Source organism: Eptatretus burgeri, chromosome 12, assembly GCF_056783735.1.
Source record: "Eptatretus burgeri isolate ZD-2024b chromosome 12, Ebu_testis_v1, whole genome shotgun sequence".
NCBI classification, from domain to species: domain Eukaryota; kingdom Metazoa; phylum Chordata; class Myxini; order Myxiniformes; family Myxinidae; genus Eptatretus; species Eptatretus burgeri.
The window spans coordinates 91,081,779-91,099,742 of NC_140972.1; the positions used below are offsets into that span (position 1 = coordinate 91,081,779).

At 42.2% G+C, this 17,964-nt stretch overlaps 1 protein-coding gene across 2 annotated transcripts in view; it reads left to right on the top strand.

Annotated features, from left to right (window-relative positions):
• Nucleotides 1-17,964, top strand: part of LOC147016125 (lysyl oxidase homolog 3A-like) — a 261,877-nt gene that overhangs the window by 141,562 nt on the left and 102,351 nt on the right. For both annotated transcript variants that reach the window (XM_085848863.1, XM_085848864.1), the window contains exon 9: nucleotides 11,776-12,019. In XM_085848863.1, the coding sequence (XP_085704989.1) occupies nucleotides 11,776-12,019 (244 nt within the window). The remainder of the gene's footprint in view (nucleotides 1-11,775; nucleotides 12,020-17,964) is intronic.

Here is a 17,964-nt window from a genome sequence, read left to right on the forward strand (position 1 = left end):
CTATTCGCTACCAGAAAGAGTTCTCGAAAAAAAAAAACTAATTGAGTGTTGCGGCAATGGCATGATTGGAAGCGTCGGTTTCAACAATGAAAGGAACAGGGTCATCTGTAGCCATTACAATGGAGTTGGCGATGTCCTTCTTGGGACTTTACAAGCTTCAACAGCAGCTCAAGCTCGTGGGAAGCTTTGACACCGTACGAGGGGATGAATCTTATCGGAAAGCTCAGTGATCCATTGTGAATAATGCACGAACATTCCCAATACTCGACGCAATGAGGGGGTGGGGAGCTCCTGGAGTGGTCGAACGTGTTCAGGATTGGGCTTGATCATTTTTTTTGCCATTTAGTAGCCACGGAGGTCAACAGATATTGCAGAGAATACACATATCTCATTGTTGAACAGCAGATTCTATTTCTTGGCAGCATTGAGAAATGTACTCAGAATTTATGAAATTATAAAGGTGACAAGGTGACTTGCTTTCAGAATTTATTAAACGAATCATCAGTCTGACCAATTGAAAAGCATGCATTTGAATGAGGATTCAGAATCATTATCCTCAGCGAAGGCAAGTTATGGGGGCGTTCAGAAAGTTCTAACGAGGGATTTAATCTTCCAATACACAAAAAAAGTAGGACAAGGAATATATGTGGATAATTTTTTTTTTCATTTTTGCTAATTATAAATTTAATGCACTTATATATTGAAAAAGGAATTTAAAAAATGGAATGTCTTGGACTATTGTGAGTATGTCGCTTGTACAGATTTTTGACCGGCACTCTGACAGGTGTCCGAAATTTAACTAAAGAAACCGCGATTTGATTTCCAACTGATTAATTTACCCTGTGCATGTAAATCAAAAAAAAAAAAGATTCTAAAGATATCCAAATTGAATCAGACACCAGGAAATGAGAAACTCAATTCTAATGGGAATATTGTGTGTTATGATGTAATTATTGGCCAGGAATGGAGAGTTAAACAGTTACTTGAGACAATTGTGCTCTTTTACATGTTTATTATTCGGCTTCAAAGCCGACAGGTGGGGAACCCGATTGTTCTTGTTGAGATTATTATTCCAGTTCATCCAATGTTTGTGAAATTACTTTTTAAAAAACAGTTACAGCTTGCTATGCCAATCTGCACGTGTTTAAAGCGCACCCTTGGTACTTGATCCGAACAGATTTTGGTTAAAAAAAAAAAATTTGTCCTGTATTGGTGGCCATCTTGGATTATTTTTCCCAAACATACAAGTAAAACTGGAAGGGCTCTCGGTGGAGCGCAACCTCCACCACGTAATGCCTGATCCATGAAAACATACGGGCCCAATACATTTTTGAAATATCATGCTGTGCAGTACTATATCGTTTTGGGCCTGATCAATGGTGAAGAATCACTCTAAAAATTAAATAATTTTCATATCCAGATACGGATTCAGATCTTCACCCAAAATCGAATCAATTCGTCCTTGTGACGCACCCAACCTGTCCACAAAATTTCATCCGAATGCGTCCACAACTTTTTGAGATATCGTGCTATATATCAGTTTAGCCCGATCTCTCAATGCTGAGGAATCACTTAAGAAATTATCAGATCCGGATCCGGATCTTCACCAAAATCTAATCAGTTCTTCCTTGTCACACACTGAACCTGTCCACAAAATTTCATCTGGATCCGTCCAAACTTTTTGAGATATCCTGCACACAGACAAACAGACAGACAGACAGACAGACAGAAAGGGGGCGAAAACATAACCTTCTTCACCTTCGGTGGCAGAGGTAATAATCTTCTCTCAAACTACTAAACCAATTGCCATGAAATTTAGCAAACACCTTAGCAAACAGTGGTATTGAAGTGTGAGCTTGAATCTTCTGCCCTTGAAACACTCTGGAAGCTCGCTATTGGTTGAATATGCTGTTGTGGGGCCGAGTGTCGGCGGTGAGCACGACCGCTAGGTGGAGCAGTAGAGTCGGCTCCACCGAACACCCGGAATTTAGATCGTGCTCCTCGGAGAACTCCGAAAGGCACGGGTCCCTTACAGGACCGTGAATCGCCAATAATTTGGCCGCATGGAATAGGGTTAATTGCCAAACTTCAATATACCTAAGTATCCACGTGGCAAAGCTACCAGGGAATTCACACCCTCGGCAGGCCTCGAGCGGAACGAGCCGTTATCGTGCTCGAACCGTGCGTAACCCGAGCGGATGGTTACCAAGACCCGTCGGTCCAAATGCACAATTTACTGTTCCCCAATTTCCCAACACGCACCATGCTAAGCCAATGAAAGAAACACAGAAACGAGCTGGAACATTTAACAGGGGATTTATTTATAATGGGGGGGGGGGGGAACACACAAAGAGCAGAGTTATCACGACGAAGCAAGGCAAATAATGTACAACAAAAAGCACTTAACAATTCTACTTGGACAAGACAGGCCCGCACACAGACACGCACACCCAAAATAAATGGACCTCAATGGTCTTTATTCAGCCCTTCGGCTCGAGAGGGAAGGCGAGCTGAGGGTCAAGGTCTGGTTGGTACCTCTCCGCCTCGTGCGGTCTTCACCGACCCGCGCTTGTGGAGTTTGGATTCCGTGGAAGGAAATGGGATCCTCAGCTCGCTCGCTCCCACACAACCCGCCTCGGTGGGACTTGAACCCACGCCTCCAGAATCCAAGGAGCGACTTGGCCAGCCGCGATCGGCGAGCCGAGCACCATGAACACGAACACCAACCAGGACGAACTCCAACTCCGACCAGCACGATCATCGACCAGGAGCCACGAACTCAACCAGCAGGAACCAACCAACCTCTCTCACGAGCAGCTCACGACCTTTTTTTATCCCTCCTCCTCGCGGGGGTGGAGCGTCTGCTCTGAGGTAACTCGCCTCCTGATTGGACGGTTGCATCGCGCGATTCGCTGGCCATCCCTCATTGGACAGGCCCACGGTAGGCGGGGCGACTCCCACCCTTCTGGGCGGAGTCCCGATCGGAGGCGTTTGTGGCTCCGCCTACCTCCTCACCTCCGGCCACGTGCATAATGGCGATGGTGTTGAGTCGGAAATGGGGCGGGTGAGACGCCCACTCCTTGCCGATTGGCCAAAGTGGGACGCCATGCCTATGTTAGACTCCGCCTATGTTAGACTCCCTATGCTTGCTGGCGAGCGCGCGAAGAATGCCGCGAGCAGTGTTTTTGTGTGAAAGTGAAAATGTAAAAAATCCTATCCATAAAATAACCCACAGCGCACGTACACTTAATTCCCATTAGACACAGGGGATGGATTCTAACTAGAAACACATACTTACTGATATAACTGATCTATAGGGACTCTGGCTGTTGTGTGCAGTAAGCTTCCAAATTCGTAACAACGCTACCGAATCACAAAACAGTGAAATTTGAAAAAACAAGTCGCTTTCTACATGTGGTTTGACTCATTATATAGTTTTCATATTTGCTGAATGAATGGGCCATACAAAGTGATATCCTTTGCATATTTTAATCCTGTTGCTGATGGATTTTGGCTTCATTTTCCAAGAAAAGATACGAATGGGACTCCATTTGAGTGGCAGATTTGGATTGCTTGGAAGCCGACAGCACTGTTCGCAGTTCTAGTTCTTAATTATTCGGGGACCAAGCCATCTTGTCTGGTACCCAATTAAAGCTGTACAGAGGTGGCTTGGACCCTTGCATGTGATACCGTATTTATTATTCATCTCCATATTCTTCCCCGAAACCCTTAAAATGATTTTTCTCTGAAATCATTTACCAATCAATGCGAAACCTTAAATGTGATGGACTACCGATGTAAAAAGAAAAAGGTTCGATTGAAAATGACATAATCGGTCACGATGTCTGGTAGCCTTATTGGAACAAAGTGAAAACCTTTAAAGTTCTTCCTTCTTGAAACCGCTTAACTTATCAATAGACCTACAAAACTTTAAATATGTGATTGCCTATCCAGTAGGAATTTTTTTTTTGATAACAGTGATGTCATCGGTCACATTGTCTGGGAGCCGTATTGGATTGTAGGATAACCTTTAAAGCGCTTCTTCTCTGAAACTGCTTAACTGATAAATGCTAAACATCAAACTTGTGATCGACTGCCCTTGTGAGCTATCGTTTGATTAAAAGAATGTCATCGGTCACGTGGTCTGACAACCATATTGGATCTAAACGAAAACCTTTGATCAATGCAAAACTTAAAATATGTGATCGCCGACCTCGTTCACTGAGCTATCGGGGTGGTACAGAAGAAAGGGACCAATTCCATAAGAAGGCATATTGTGTTGTGTGTTGAGTAACAGGTTAAGTTTCATCGGGAATGAAGTGACGTGTTCAGAGTTTCATAGTGCCTGTAGACTTCAAAGCATATCTTGGATTTGATCGGTATTTGTGATATAAAGGTTTCAAATCACTTCCCCATCATGTAATCAAGCATTGCCCCCTCAACCATCACCATTTTATAGTGGGGAGCAACAAATAAGTTGAAGTTTTGGTTGCGACAGTTTGCATATGGTTGGCTAGTTTCACACTTGTGTGTGATTTGTCGGTGTACAAGGCAATAAGACCACGAGTTCAATATCTGGCTTATATTGGATCCAGCATACTTGAATGTGGCCTGTGGCCTGTGGCCTGTGTGGGTGCACTCATTGATACTTGAATTATTTATTTTAGGGTGATGGTGTTTTTATTTACTAGTTTTAAGCTGCTGCAAGAATTGATCGAGCAATCTTAAGAAAGTTGTGAGAGAAACAAATAAGTATTCCTTAATTCTTCCACCGCAAATTGTGTGTGTGTGTGTGTGTGTGTGTGTGTGTGTGTGTGTGTGTGTGTGTGTGTGTGTGTGTGTGTGTGTGTGTGTGTGTGTGTGTGTGTGTGTGTGTGTGCGTGTGTGTGTGAGATGGCCTATATCAGTCCGACAACAGCATGCATCGATTAGTACAGAAGGACTGCTTTCAGCAGATGGCGACGTGGCAGGTAGTCCTGGCAGGAAGTTTTCCTGAATGATCTGCCAAGGGACTTGGCACAATCACTGTAACAGGATGAGCGACTTGCTTCATTTCACAAGCGTGGCATCGAAGTGCGAAGCACCGATGGTATGCTCAAGAAAATGAGCTGTGAGACGTCCCGCAAACGTAGGGGCTCATGATTGGTGACCTGGATCAGATCTTACTTTCGTTTCATTGGAAAAGCATGCCCAACTAGCCAAAGCAGATGCAAAACTGCTTTGGAAGCTTTGCAGTACTAAAATATATTAAGCAGGCTGGAGACAAAGAGGAGTTGTGCATTTGCGTGTGCACGCATGTTTTTGTTTGTTTGGGTTCTCTGGCTTAAACAACAATGAGTTAGCACCTTTCCACAAGATGGGCACTCGTCCATGGCACGTGAAGGGATACGAGTGATCCTGCAGTGAGAGCTGCGTGGACAGTCTGATAAAATGGAGTAGGGAGTAGGAGATGGTGGAGAAGGAAAAATATAAAGTGGGAACAACAGGAAGGTATTTTTTGATTTGTTTTCTTCGGCCTCATATTTCCACCACATGGGCAAGGAGGAAGTTTATGATCCAGTAAGGTTGTAAATGTCTAACATTTTGACTCGATTATCTCATTTTGAAAGACAATGGAAGGCGAAACAATATGAAAACATAATCCACTTTTAAGTGCAGTTTACTCCGTTGATGGTATGAACTAATTCACAATATTACAGAAGTAAATCAAAATGACGATATCCTGTATTCGGGCTTCTGACAACAAATAATTACTGTCTTTCAAAGGATGTGGTTATTTTTTCGTAATGAAACACACAGAAAAGAGTGAAGGTAACATCAGTTTGGAGGTTGTTGGACATCGATAGTTCATCAGGAAAGTGTGTAAAAAATCTGATCGTAATGGCAACACGCAAAGACCCCAAAAGGGACGTAGATATTTCCATGATTTATGTAGTTTCAGGCAGATTAGCTGAAAAACTAAATAATTCATGCATTTTTCATTTGTATACTTCAAGATAAGACCCTGGTGAGACTTGACGGTGCCCCTTGTGACAATGAAGACAGGACCCTGGTGAGCGGATAGGCCCCTGGTGAGATTTGACAATAAAGAGAGACCCCTGGTGAGAAGACAGCCCCCTAGTGAGACTTGACAAGACTTGACAATATAGAAATTGTTTTCGGAAAGTCTCTTATTTTTATGAACAGAATGAACTGGTGTGCCTGAAACAACAGCTGTCGACAAAGAAAACCGACATTCCCTTTTTCGAACATGGTAATGAAACGTGAAACGGTATGCACTGGAAGGCCTTGTAAAGCACCCACAAACAAGGTGCAGACTGTGTTCAATTGTCTTCAATAAATTAGAGCGCACTCATTGAATATTTTCAATCAACTTACACTCTTTTTCTTCTTTTCTCGTCTGTTATTCCCCCATCCCTCCCCCATATTAAAGAACTCTAAATTAATATCAAATGTGCTTTGACAATTTTGATTAAAACGCAAGGAATATACAAATAGGATGATGATCAGTAGAAGGAGAGTGGGTAAGACCCAGGACCGAGATCGAAGCAAAGAGTGGAAAAAGTTCTCATGGAAGCCTGAATTAATATGGATGAAGTACACCATCTAGCCCATGATAGGAAAGGGAGGGGGAAAAAAAAACTATGGTTGGGGCCTTATGGTGCATCGCAGAAGGAAGATAAATAAATAATATTGATTAAAATACAAATGATGCAATTAAGTGTTTGTTGACGTATGTTGTATTTTTTTTCAATTGTGCAGCGTAATGTAAAGTGAAATATTTTAATTTGAACAAATGCTTCATCCTGTAAGTTAGAGTAGGAATTTGGAATTTGGCCAGGGTGGCGGCGAGAGCTCACCGACTACTCTCGAAGGACACCGTGGGATCTACCAAGTAATGCTTGCCAAGGAGATGCCCAATTTAACGGCCATCCGAGGGGCGGCACGCACATTGATGAATCGCCCTACCTGCGGAGTACCAGGACGATAGTTTATAGCTGGAACAAGATTCAAACCCTGGCTAGACAGCTCAGAGGTGAGTGTGCATACCTTTAGGCTATCCTGCCAGCCCAACTTGACTAATGCTGTCCAATGAAATGGGCTGCCTTTGGCTTTCAGACAGATGATGCATTATAAGAAAGCTTACATTTTTCATCCGTCATCACATTGCTGCATTTTTTGCTTAACTTGGTAGAAGGTGTAATTAATGTGGAAACCTGACGGATTACGATGTCTAAAAAGTCTGAATAAAAACTCCTCTTGTAACATAAACATTTGACTATAACAAAGTAGCCATGCTGAGCTGTCAGCCATCGACATCGCCTTGTTCAAGTTCATTGTAAGTGGTCTATTAAAGGTATGTTTCTCACCGCAAGTAATGCCAAAAGCTCAAAGATTGATTCCGCGGTGTGTGCTAATGTGCGTGCCATGAGTGCTGCAGGCTCCTGTTGATAAAGTAAAAGTTCACCCTCAAAAGTCTCAGAAAACCCACATTGCTTCGAGTCTTTGAGACAACCTTGCATTGAACCTTGCATTGTCGAACGTACGTGAGAAAGCTTTCGTGCAACATTTTGGATGAGGATGCAGTGTACATGTCATTCCATCCTGACATTTTTAAGAGGCTAGTACAATGTTGTCTGATATTTCGCTTTGACTCTGCACATGAGGTGCATCGTCGAAGCAAAAAATGCTCACTCAACCTGAAACATCGAGGTTCCCAATTCAATCCACTCTTAATTCTACTCACCCTTTCAGGGTAAACACTCTGCAACCCCCAAGCTGTCATAAAGTTTCACCAAGGAAGTGCAGGTTTGAAAGAATTTGGATTTCAGGATTTCTTTTCATACTCTATGATTTGTAGAAGAGTGTGTACATACCTCGTTTAATACAAGCAGGATATAATGAGTGTCAGTAGACGTCATTGTTCTATGACACAAATGACAAGGGCATTAGAAGAAAATGGAAAAATCAACACATTACATCTTTTGAACCTGGTGCCAGCAAGTGGCAATGGTCAGAGCATCATGAAGCAGGTGGCAATCGGTGCCAAGTCGGCCAATCCCAAAGGCTTTAAAGTTTCTTTTGAAAAATCAGATACATTATGGGATTTCAAAACTTATCATGCCTGCCATCAAACTTTACATGAGCCAACTTCACGACTCGTGTTGTTATTTTGAAACAGCGGGGTGAAGCAATTGGTTCAGTTTGTTTATGTGCAGACGTCGGTCTATGATCGAGGAACAACTTCACTTAAATTTAATTTTATATTTTGAACACTGTAGAACACGGATCGGAACACGAACCTGCAGTTCAGCAGTGCTTTGGCTCTTTATTTGGCAAATTGTACGGATCTCGTCCCGAGTGCGCATGTGCAAAGAAGAGTGAGATTTTTTTTTTTTTTTTACTCTGTCCATGTCTGTCTCTTTGGCAGTTGAACAAAATTGAAAAGCATTCCAAACAGGAAACTTACTGTTTATAGAGACGTCATAAAGGACACAAACAACAGGCACGAAAGAACTAATGTAACATGTCATACAAGGTGGTGTAAAAAATGGTGCACCAGCGGTGGTAAACTTCTGGGATGTTTTTTTTTTTACCACCTTTAAAACCTTTATTTTATTTCACTTGAATTGTATCCTTGAACACGAGAACACAAATCGACTTATTGTCACTTACAAAAACCTCCAGTTTTTCAGTACTTGGACAAAATATGACTCCATTTTATGCCATCATCTCGACCAATCAAATTTGCCGCCAGCACTCTCTGGCAAGGGAATATCGAGTTTCAGACAAAATTGAAGCTCGTAGAAAATATCAATCCTGTTCGGAAACGCAAAGCTTTCTCAAGACTGCGCGGGATGGGTAAGGTGTTTTATGAACTCTCTAATTATTGCTTTTTTTTATTCTTTCGTATGCAGCACATGGCTGCTCGGAGCATCATTTTCTGGCGGTGCAGCTGTGTCCCTGAAGCAGCACCCCACTGTTTAAGGTTAGGGTATAAATTTGGAATTTGGCCAGGGTGACAGTATTAGCCTGCCTCCTCTTCCTGAAGGACACGGTGGGATCTTTCAGGTCCACCAACTAATGCCAGCACATGTGACACCCATTTTAAGGTCCATTTGAGGGAAAGCACACAAAATTTGTGAATGAATCACCCTGCCCGCAAAACTCCACGATGATAGTTAGCAGCTGACCAAGATTCAAACCCAGGCTCGAAAGCACAGAGGCAAGTGTGCATACATTTGCACGTTTGAGTCCAGGCTATCCTACCAGGCCTGTTTTTAATTGTTTTTAAATATTAAACATTTATAAGTTAATTACCTCCATCACTGGAGGTGGACGAAGGATATGTTTTTTTCTATCTGTGTCTGTAGGGGGCTAAGTTGAGCCACTTTTTGGAGATGTTGATCTCGAGTCCAAGGTATTACATGGTCAAAGGCTCAAAGATGTCATGTGTCTTATTTTACACAGCAAGTAGAAGTGCACAGTTTGTGGGCCAGTAAACACCAGTTTTTTTTTTTAAACGAAGGGGTTAAAACAAAAACACGCAAGCGGCTCAACTTACCCCATCGATGGTGTAAGTTGATCAGTGTACTGGGGTAAGTTGGTCGTTGTAGTTGGGGAAGTTGATCGGTGTACTGGGGTAAGTTGATCGGTGTACTGGGGTAAGTTGGTCGGTGTAGTTGGGTAAGTTGATCGGTGTACTGGGGTAAGTTGGTCGGTGTAGTTGGGTAAGTTGATCGGTGTACTGGGGTAAGTTGATCGGTGTACTGGGGTAAGCTGATCCACTGTGTGTGGCAAAGAATAGGTGATTACGGGAAAAGATATTAAACTCACAAAATATTCTGCAGATAGTTTATTGACCTAAAATGACAAGTTCATTGTTTTGGTATGCTGTTCAGCCACAATTGACCGAGGTACAACGATAGTTAAAACTCGAACAAATGGTGTAATGATCCAGATTGCAAACCTTCTGCAAATCCAGATTGCAAACCCTAACCTACCTTCTCATAAATGGCTGCAAAGAGAAACATAAAAAATTTAAAATAACAATCATGCAATTCAAAATTGTGAAACAAGTTCAAGTTCACCACATATATTACGCTCGGGCTACATTCAAACACCAGTTGACAAGATCTTCGGGCAGATCCTCCGACCGTCTTTGGCTTCGGAAATTTATGGACGGTGTCATCCCTTGGAAAATTTGCTTCGTTCTTTACATTTGGCACAAACATGGTGTTCTCAGAATCCACTCGACCCGAAATTTTCTGTAGGAAAATGCCCTCATATTCATCCCCTCCTATCCCTGTTAAAAAAAAAGAACAATTTATAACACGAAAAACTATTTTATCATGAGTGATCTTCTTCTTCTTGCATATGGCAGCTTAGCTGCTGGGGTAGCTGTCATTTCTTGGAAGCATGACTGTATTGCTGATGCAGTGCCCCTCTAACAGTACACACTGGTACTCATTTCGCCGACCTCGGAAGGATGCCAGGCTGAGTTAACCCCCTGGTGTATTAATTCAGCGCCCAATGGGGCTTAAACTCAGGACCTTTTGGATCCCAAGCCGCCACCCTAACCACTAAGCAAACACCAAGCTTATCATAAGTGATAGGAACATCGGGTAAGTTGATCCGTGGCTCAATTTGTCCCACTTGACTGGCTCAACTTACCCCATTAAACACTTTTAGATTAGTCTGCCTACCTCATCAATTGTAGACAAATAGAATAGGCCATGATGAAAGATTACGATACCAACTGTTGGTTGCCACCGAAGGATGAGGCAAGATCTATGGAGTAATTATATTAGTAAACTACATGTACCTGTTTCAGCTCGTTCTGCTTTTATAACCCACTAGCAGATTTAGCCGGTGTTGCGCGGGAAGAGAACCGTGAATAATTAACACTTTGTAGCTAAAGGAAATTAGGAAATTGTAATACCTTCTGCCATCACCACCACCACCAGGTGACGGTACACATTCACATAGAGAATTTATGCCCCCATACACCCCCTATGTTAGCCCCCACACAAAGTTGTATTTGCACCACGAGTTTGGAGTTTGTAACTTAAAAGATGAGAGAGTGAGAACGAGAGCGAGAGCGAGTTAAAAAAATAATAATTGGCCTTTTATAGGTCGAGATATTCAGATTTTCTTTGCTGCATGTTTCTCCTTTGTCTAAGACTGCTTCTTCCTTTTATCAAGAAGCAAAAGTTTGGACTTATTATGAATAGATTGCACCACCTTTTAGCCCTCTCCATCTTGGCACCTCCAATAATACGGGTTGGCTCAACTTACCCCCATTTCCCCTATGTGAGCAGGATATCTCAAAACGTTTGTAGACAGATTCAGGCGAAATTTTGTGGACAGGTTGGGTGTGTGACAAGGACGAAATGGTTAGATTTTGGTGAAAATCCAGATCGAGATACGAGAATTTAAAAAAGTTTATTCTTCACTATTGAGACATGGGGCCAAAAACGATATACAGTACAATATCTCAAAAGGTGGTGGATGGCTTATGACAAATCTTGGTGGATGAGTTGGTTCGGTGACGAGAACACGTCAATTGGATTTTGGTTTCGGCCTTTCAGTCAGAAAGAAAACCTAAACTGTTCAGCCTTGCAGAGGTATGCGCTCTACCGAATACCTTTCTAGTTCATCCCGTGATTGCACTATGATACCAAAATTTCACTCACCTCATGTACATTATTACTGCAATGTTGTCTTAATCGTTTCATTTGTCTAATAGTGGATGCCCACCACCACTTCTTCCAGCGGCCTCGGATCTGGTGCTGAATGCACCACTGGTGGAAGCCTCAGCCTACCTGGAAGATAGACCATTGCACGTGTTGTACTGTGCTGCCGAGGAGAATTGCCTATCAAGCAGTGCCCGACACATGAAATGGCCTTACGGGCAGCGCCGTCTACTGCGCTTCTCCTCAGAAATACACAACCTGGGACAGGCGGACTTCAGGCCCAAAGCCAGTCGCCAAAATTGGGATTGGCATGAATGCCACCAGTGAGTACCTGTAACATTCGCTCATTTTTGCCAGTCTTGCTTCATTGTGTGTTTTTTTTTTTTTCTATTTCCCCTTGTCTGCTTGTTTTTCCACTTTTTATTTCTAACCTTTGCTTCTTCATATCCCTGCCAGTAAAGGCCGTTGCTGCGTTTGTACCCTTGCATTTCATGGTGTGAGCATCTTGGTGGTAGAGTTGATGGACCTTTTTTCATTGCCCTTGCTAGTGTGGGTTCGATTCCCATGGTTGCTCAGTGGGAATTTCCAGGTTGTGCAACCTGTCCTGGGTTGGCTCTTAGCCACAGTAACATTCATGACTTGTCTGCCTGGAATAACGGCATCCAGTACCACCACCACCTCCACCACCACCATTCACAGTGTCCTTCAGCTTCAAGGATTTATTGTATAAATTTTGTGTTGACCATTTGTTTCTTGTTGAAGCAAAGACAAGGCAGAAACAGTACTGTCCAAGACTGGTTTTCATGTAGACTTTCTCCCACTACAAGACATTTTCACAGTGCACATTATGGGTAGTGGTCTGCGGAGTTTTCTCTTTCCCTACCTTTCCGATATTTTTTTTTCTCTCGGTGTCTCCCAATTTCATTCGATATATTGCAAGATATTGCCAAAAACGATATATTGCAAGATATTTCAAAAAGTTATGGGACAAAATTTGGGTGCATGAGTTGGGTATGTGACGAGAACAAGCCGATTAAATGTTGGTGTGTGACGAGGACGAAAGGCCGGATCTGCATTCGGACCGATCAGTGGGATACAAAATGTAAACTGTTCAGCCTGGTGGAGGTATGTCCTGAAGCAAAGTCCTGAACCTACTAAACTCATGAAACAAAACCCACTATATCATAGGCTGATTAAACATAAGCTTTTAATTTTATGAAAAACTATGATGTGCTGCAAATTTGTGAATCATTATAATGTGCAGTCACCTGGGACAGCCAGGTGTACCATAATGGCACTACCAGTTTTATGCTGATAGACAATTGCAATCTGGTCAGCAAGTGGGCCATCCTGCTGGTCGTTGACGTCATGATTAGTACCCAAAACAATCCGAGTGAAATTTCAATGCATTGAAGTAATTTCCTGCATATTCAATTCTGGTGTTTAACATTAAACTGAAGAACACACGAAATCCATTTCTTTTTAATGGCTGATAAGTGAAAAACGACAAAAGTGTCAGATGCACCTCCGCTGAAGGAGTCTTTCAAATATGAAGAAATATCTTGTTGATATTGTGAGAAACACAGACTTGACGTCGACAACATTTGTTAAACTCTGACAATTGGTTTATTGAGACCAGATGAGACCAGATTCATACTCAGCACCAATTTCACGGTGATATTAAGACGTTTGAGGTTATTAATGGGTGATCTCTTGCGGCAGGCACTCAATTGAGAGGCAAACCCGAGACGTGTTGGCTGGCCCACAACAACACTGAAACCACTCGTGAGCTGACGTGTGAATCAAAATCTACTTTGGGACACTGATTAAGCTCGAACGGCACTCGGTAGAGCGCATACCTCCACCATGCTGAACAGTTTACCTTCTGTATCCCACTGATAGGCCAGATCTGGATCTGTATCTGAACCAATATCAAACCGGCTCGTTCTTGTCACCTACCCAACTCATTCACCAAGTCTCATCCGAATCCATCCACAAGTTTTTGAGATATCCTGCTCACAAACAAACAGACAAACAGCCAGAAAAACAGGGGTGAAAACATAACGTTCATCAACCTTCGTTGGCAGAGGCAATGAAAAGCTTCGGAATCAATCTTGAGGTATTTGCTTCATCCTTTGTTCTATCTATTGCTATGGATGCTCTTGAATTCGTAACTTCAGGATATTTACCTCCACCACTGAAGGTGAAGGAGGTGATGTTTTCACCCCTTTCTGTCTGTTGGGTGGTCGCTAGACTACGGTTATTCTCAGGTTTTCCGTCTGTCTGTATGTAATGGACAGCTCTGGAGGCCAGAGGAATCAACCGATTTTGATGAAACTTGACTGGTAGGTTCATACCAGGATCTAGTTGTATGCTTTCGAGCACCGTTGCTATGGACGCCATCATTGCCTAGCAACGGGACTTTGAATTTTTTGAAAAAATCCGAAAAATATGTTTTTCGAAAATCAAAAATCGGCTTCCGCGCTTTTATGCGCACTGTAATCAATGTCTTTGTCAAAAAATTTTAGCCCGATCCGTCAAAAACTGTATGACTAGTATACAATTATATAGCGACCACCCATGTCACCTGCCCGCTTGTCTGTCTGTTTGTCTGTCTGTTCGTCACCTCCAGGTCACAATTCTAAACTGATCATCATGAAACTTTACCAAGTTCTAGAGGTAATCTCAACTGAGAAGCCAATTGATTTTGAGGTCAAAAGTCAAAGGTCATCTTGATGTCACATTTCTAAAATCGGTTTTCATCTGATTCATTTGAAATTTGAACAAGATTTGCATATTGCATCATTGAATTGGGAAACCAACTATTTTGGAGGTCAAAGATCAACTCAAGGTCAAAACTCTATAATCAATTTCTATTTGAAAAATCATCAATTTTCATCTGATTGACTTGAAAGTTGAACAGGATTTGCATAGTCCATCACTGAATTTGGAAAGCAGCCCTTTTGAGGTCAAAAGGTCAAAGGTCAACTCAAGGTCAAACTTCTTAAATCAATTTCAATTTGAAAAATAATGAATTTTCATTCAATAGACCTGAGCTTTGATTAAGATTGTCAATTTTAATCTTAATGAAATAGACAATTTGATGTATCCATGACAACCTTTGGAGAGGAAGGGGGGTGGATTTTGCAAGTATAGTGCTCTGCGTGACGTCTTTTGCTTCTTTCTTACTCGCAAAATCTAAGATTTTTGAAGTATATTGGTCGGTCGATTTTGTTATTTTGTCTGTTTGTTTGTCTGTCTGTTTGTCGCTTACAGGTAACAATGTCAAACCAACTTTCACAAAACTTCACCTCATGGTAGAGTTTGTCATAAGGAAGAAGCCTATTGTTTTTTGAGGTCAAAAGGTCAACAACTTAGGTGAGATTTCTAAAATCCTTAATTTTCATCTGATTGACTTGAAATTTGAAGAGGATTTATATGTCAGGTCACTGAATTTAACCAGCCAATTATTTTTGAGGTCAACATTGACCAAAAGGTCAGCATAGGCCCAAGGTCAACAACTAAGGTCCATCCATCCATAGGGACCATACTCTGTGCAGAGCGTTGGTGCTGCCAGGCAGTCTCCTTGGCTCGTGGGTACAATCCTGGACGGGTCGCCACTCCGACACAGGATACCAGCATGCTGGCACTCATTTTGCCGACCTCAGAAGGATGACAGGCAGAGTCAACCCCAGCTGGTGTTAATTCAACAGCCGAGTGGGGTTTTAACTCAGGATCATAGGATCATAGGATCATAGGATCCCAAGCCCACCACCCGAACCATTGAGCCAACACCAGGCATAACAACTAAGATGGTGTTTCTAAAATCCTCAAATTTCATCCGATTGACTTGAAATTTGAAGAGGATCTCTATTTCAGGTCAATGAATTAAACCACCAATTATTTTGGAGGTCCACATTGGCCAAAAGGTCAACATTGGCCGGCTTTCTAAAACTGTCAATTTTCACCAAATTCACTTGAAATTTGAAGAGGAGTTGCATATTTGGCCATTGAATTCAACCACCAATTATTTTTGAGATCAAATTTGTTTTATGGATTTTGCAAGTATCATGCTCTGCAGGACGTCTTCTTGTTTGTTTGTTTGTCTGTGTGAAGGATGTCTCAAAAAGTTTGAGACGGATTCGGACGAAACTTGGTGGACATGTTGTTGGGTGTGTGACAAGGAAGAAATGATTCAATTTTGGTGAAGATCCTAATCCGGATCTGGATCCGATAATTTTGATGTGATTCTTCACCATTGAGATATGGGGCTAAACTAAAATATAGCACGATATCTCAAAAGGTTATGGACGGATTCAGATGAAACTTGGTGGACAGGTTGGGTGTGCGACCACGACGAATCGATTCGGTTTTGGTGAAGATTTTGAAGATCCGAATCCGAAACGAGAATTATTTCAACTTCAAAGTGATTCTTCACCATTGAGAGATAAGGGCAAAAACGATACTTAGCACGATATTTCAAAAATGTATTGGGCCCGATATGTTCTCGTGGATCAGGCATTACTTGGAGGAGGTATGCGCTCCACCGAGTGCCCTTCTACTTTGTTATCTATTTAGGGTTGAATGAAGAACAATTCTTGCTTTTTGAAGTTTGCGTCGCAGGCTAGTAATTGGTGTAGGCCTGTTTGGAATAACAATATTTGCATTTAGTTCATGGTGCTGGGATCCCAGGTTTGCTGCAAACACTGATGAGGTCAACAATTGTCTTAAATCTTAACACATTGAACAATTGAAAAGCTACATTGGTGTTTGCACTGCTGCTATACTTGCAATGAGGGTTGATGCCATAAGGTCCTTCCAGAAGCTTCACTGAAGCAGTATTGTGTAATGAGGCCAGCCAGCATTCTTCATAAATGTCACCGGAAAATGGTACAGACAATAGGTGGTGCCAATATCACATCTTTAGGGTTCGCGCTTCGGTGATCATCACTTCTATTTCAATCGCTGATTCGGACTGATCGAGATTTCCTATCAGAGGTGTTGCTCACAGTCTGGCCACAAAAACATTGGTGTTTGGTGAATCGGTCAATGGAAATTGGTCTCGAGAGTTTTAAGAGACATAAATTTGAAACGAAAATATTTGTCAGCAATTTATTTTATCTATTTTGGCAATGTTAATGTAGCATACAGGATTCTTGATTGGCTTGATAAGCTCTCAGGGTTGCAAACCAGTTATTTTCGGTTATAATACTGATTTGCTGGAGAAGTAATGGAAAACCATCGAGTGCGTTGCCTTGCCAGGAGTCGTTGGTCGCGAGTAAGCCTCTCTCATGGAATATTGTCCATTTCAGTGGAATTACCATATTGGCTCTTTTTTTCTTTTTTTTTCCTTTCCTAATTGAATTCAGTTTAACACCTATTTTATATGCTTCACAGAAGCCAAGGTGAAGAAGCGATGCATTTTAGGAAAACGGCAGTTGAACCCTGATTGCTGATTGGTGGTTTTTCAAAAATTGCCACATGCAGTACACGTGTTAAAACGTACCTTTAGCCATGAGGAACAACATAACAGCTCCCCCTCTAATTAATTAATTGCAAATGTCAAAAACTACAGGTTCTTGAAATTAATTTGATCGAACATCAAACATAATGTGAAAGGCAAGATGGTGGGTGTATGTCGAGCCTCAGCTTAACATTTCCTTTTGATTGAAGACGCACGATACCGAATACATATAATTATGTTGAAATGATGTAGTTATTCAAACTCTAACGATTTTAACTGAAATCATGACGTGCCTGCATGAGTAATTAATTCACCGAGAGGCCAGGGAAACTCCCGGGAGATATTTTGCAGGGAAGCCTGTATTCCTTTTAGATTTACGTAGTTATTGATCATTGCTGTGTTCTTTAATGCTGATGTTTGTGTGGGTGCACGTGCGATCGGGTTAGGGATAGCGTGGGAAACTCGAACGGCACTTGGTGGTGAACACTTGGGGATGGGGGATAGCCAGAGAGAGAGCCAGAAAGAGAGAGAGAGCCGGAAAGAGAGAGAGAGAGAGAGACGGAAAGAGAGAGATGGAGAGAGAGAGAGAGATGGAGAGAGAGAGAGCCAGAAAGAGAGAGAGAGCCGGAAAGAGAGAGAGAGAGAGAGACGGAAAGAGAGAGATGGAGAGAGAGAGAGAGATGGAGAGAGAGAGAGCTGGAGAGAGAGAGAGAGAGAGAGAGAGAGAGAGAGAGAGAGAGAGAGAGAGGGAGAGAGAGAGAGCTGGAGAGAGAGAGAGAGAGAGAGAGAGAGAGAGAGAGAGAC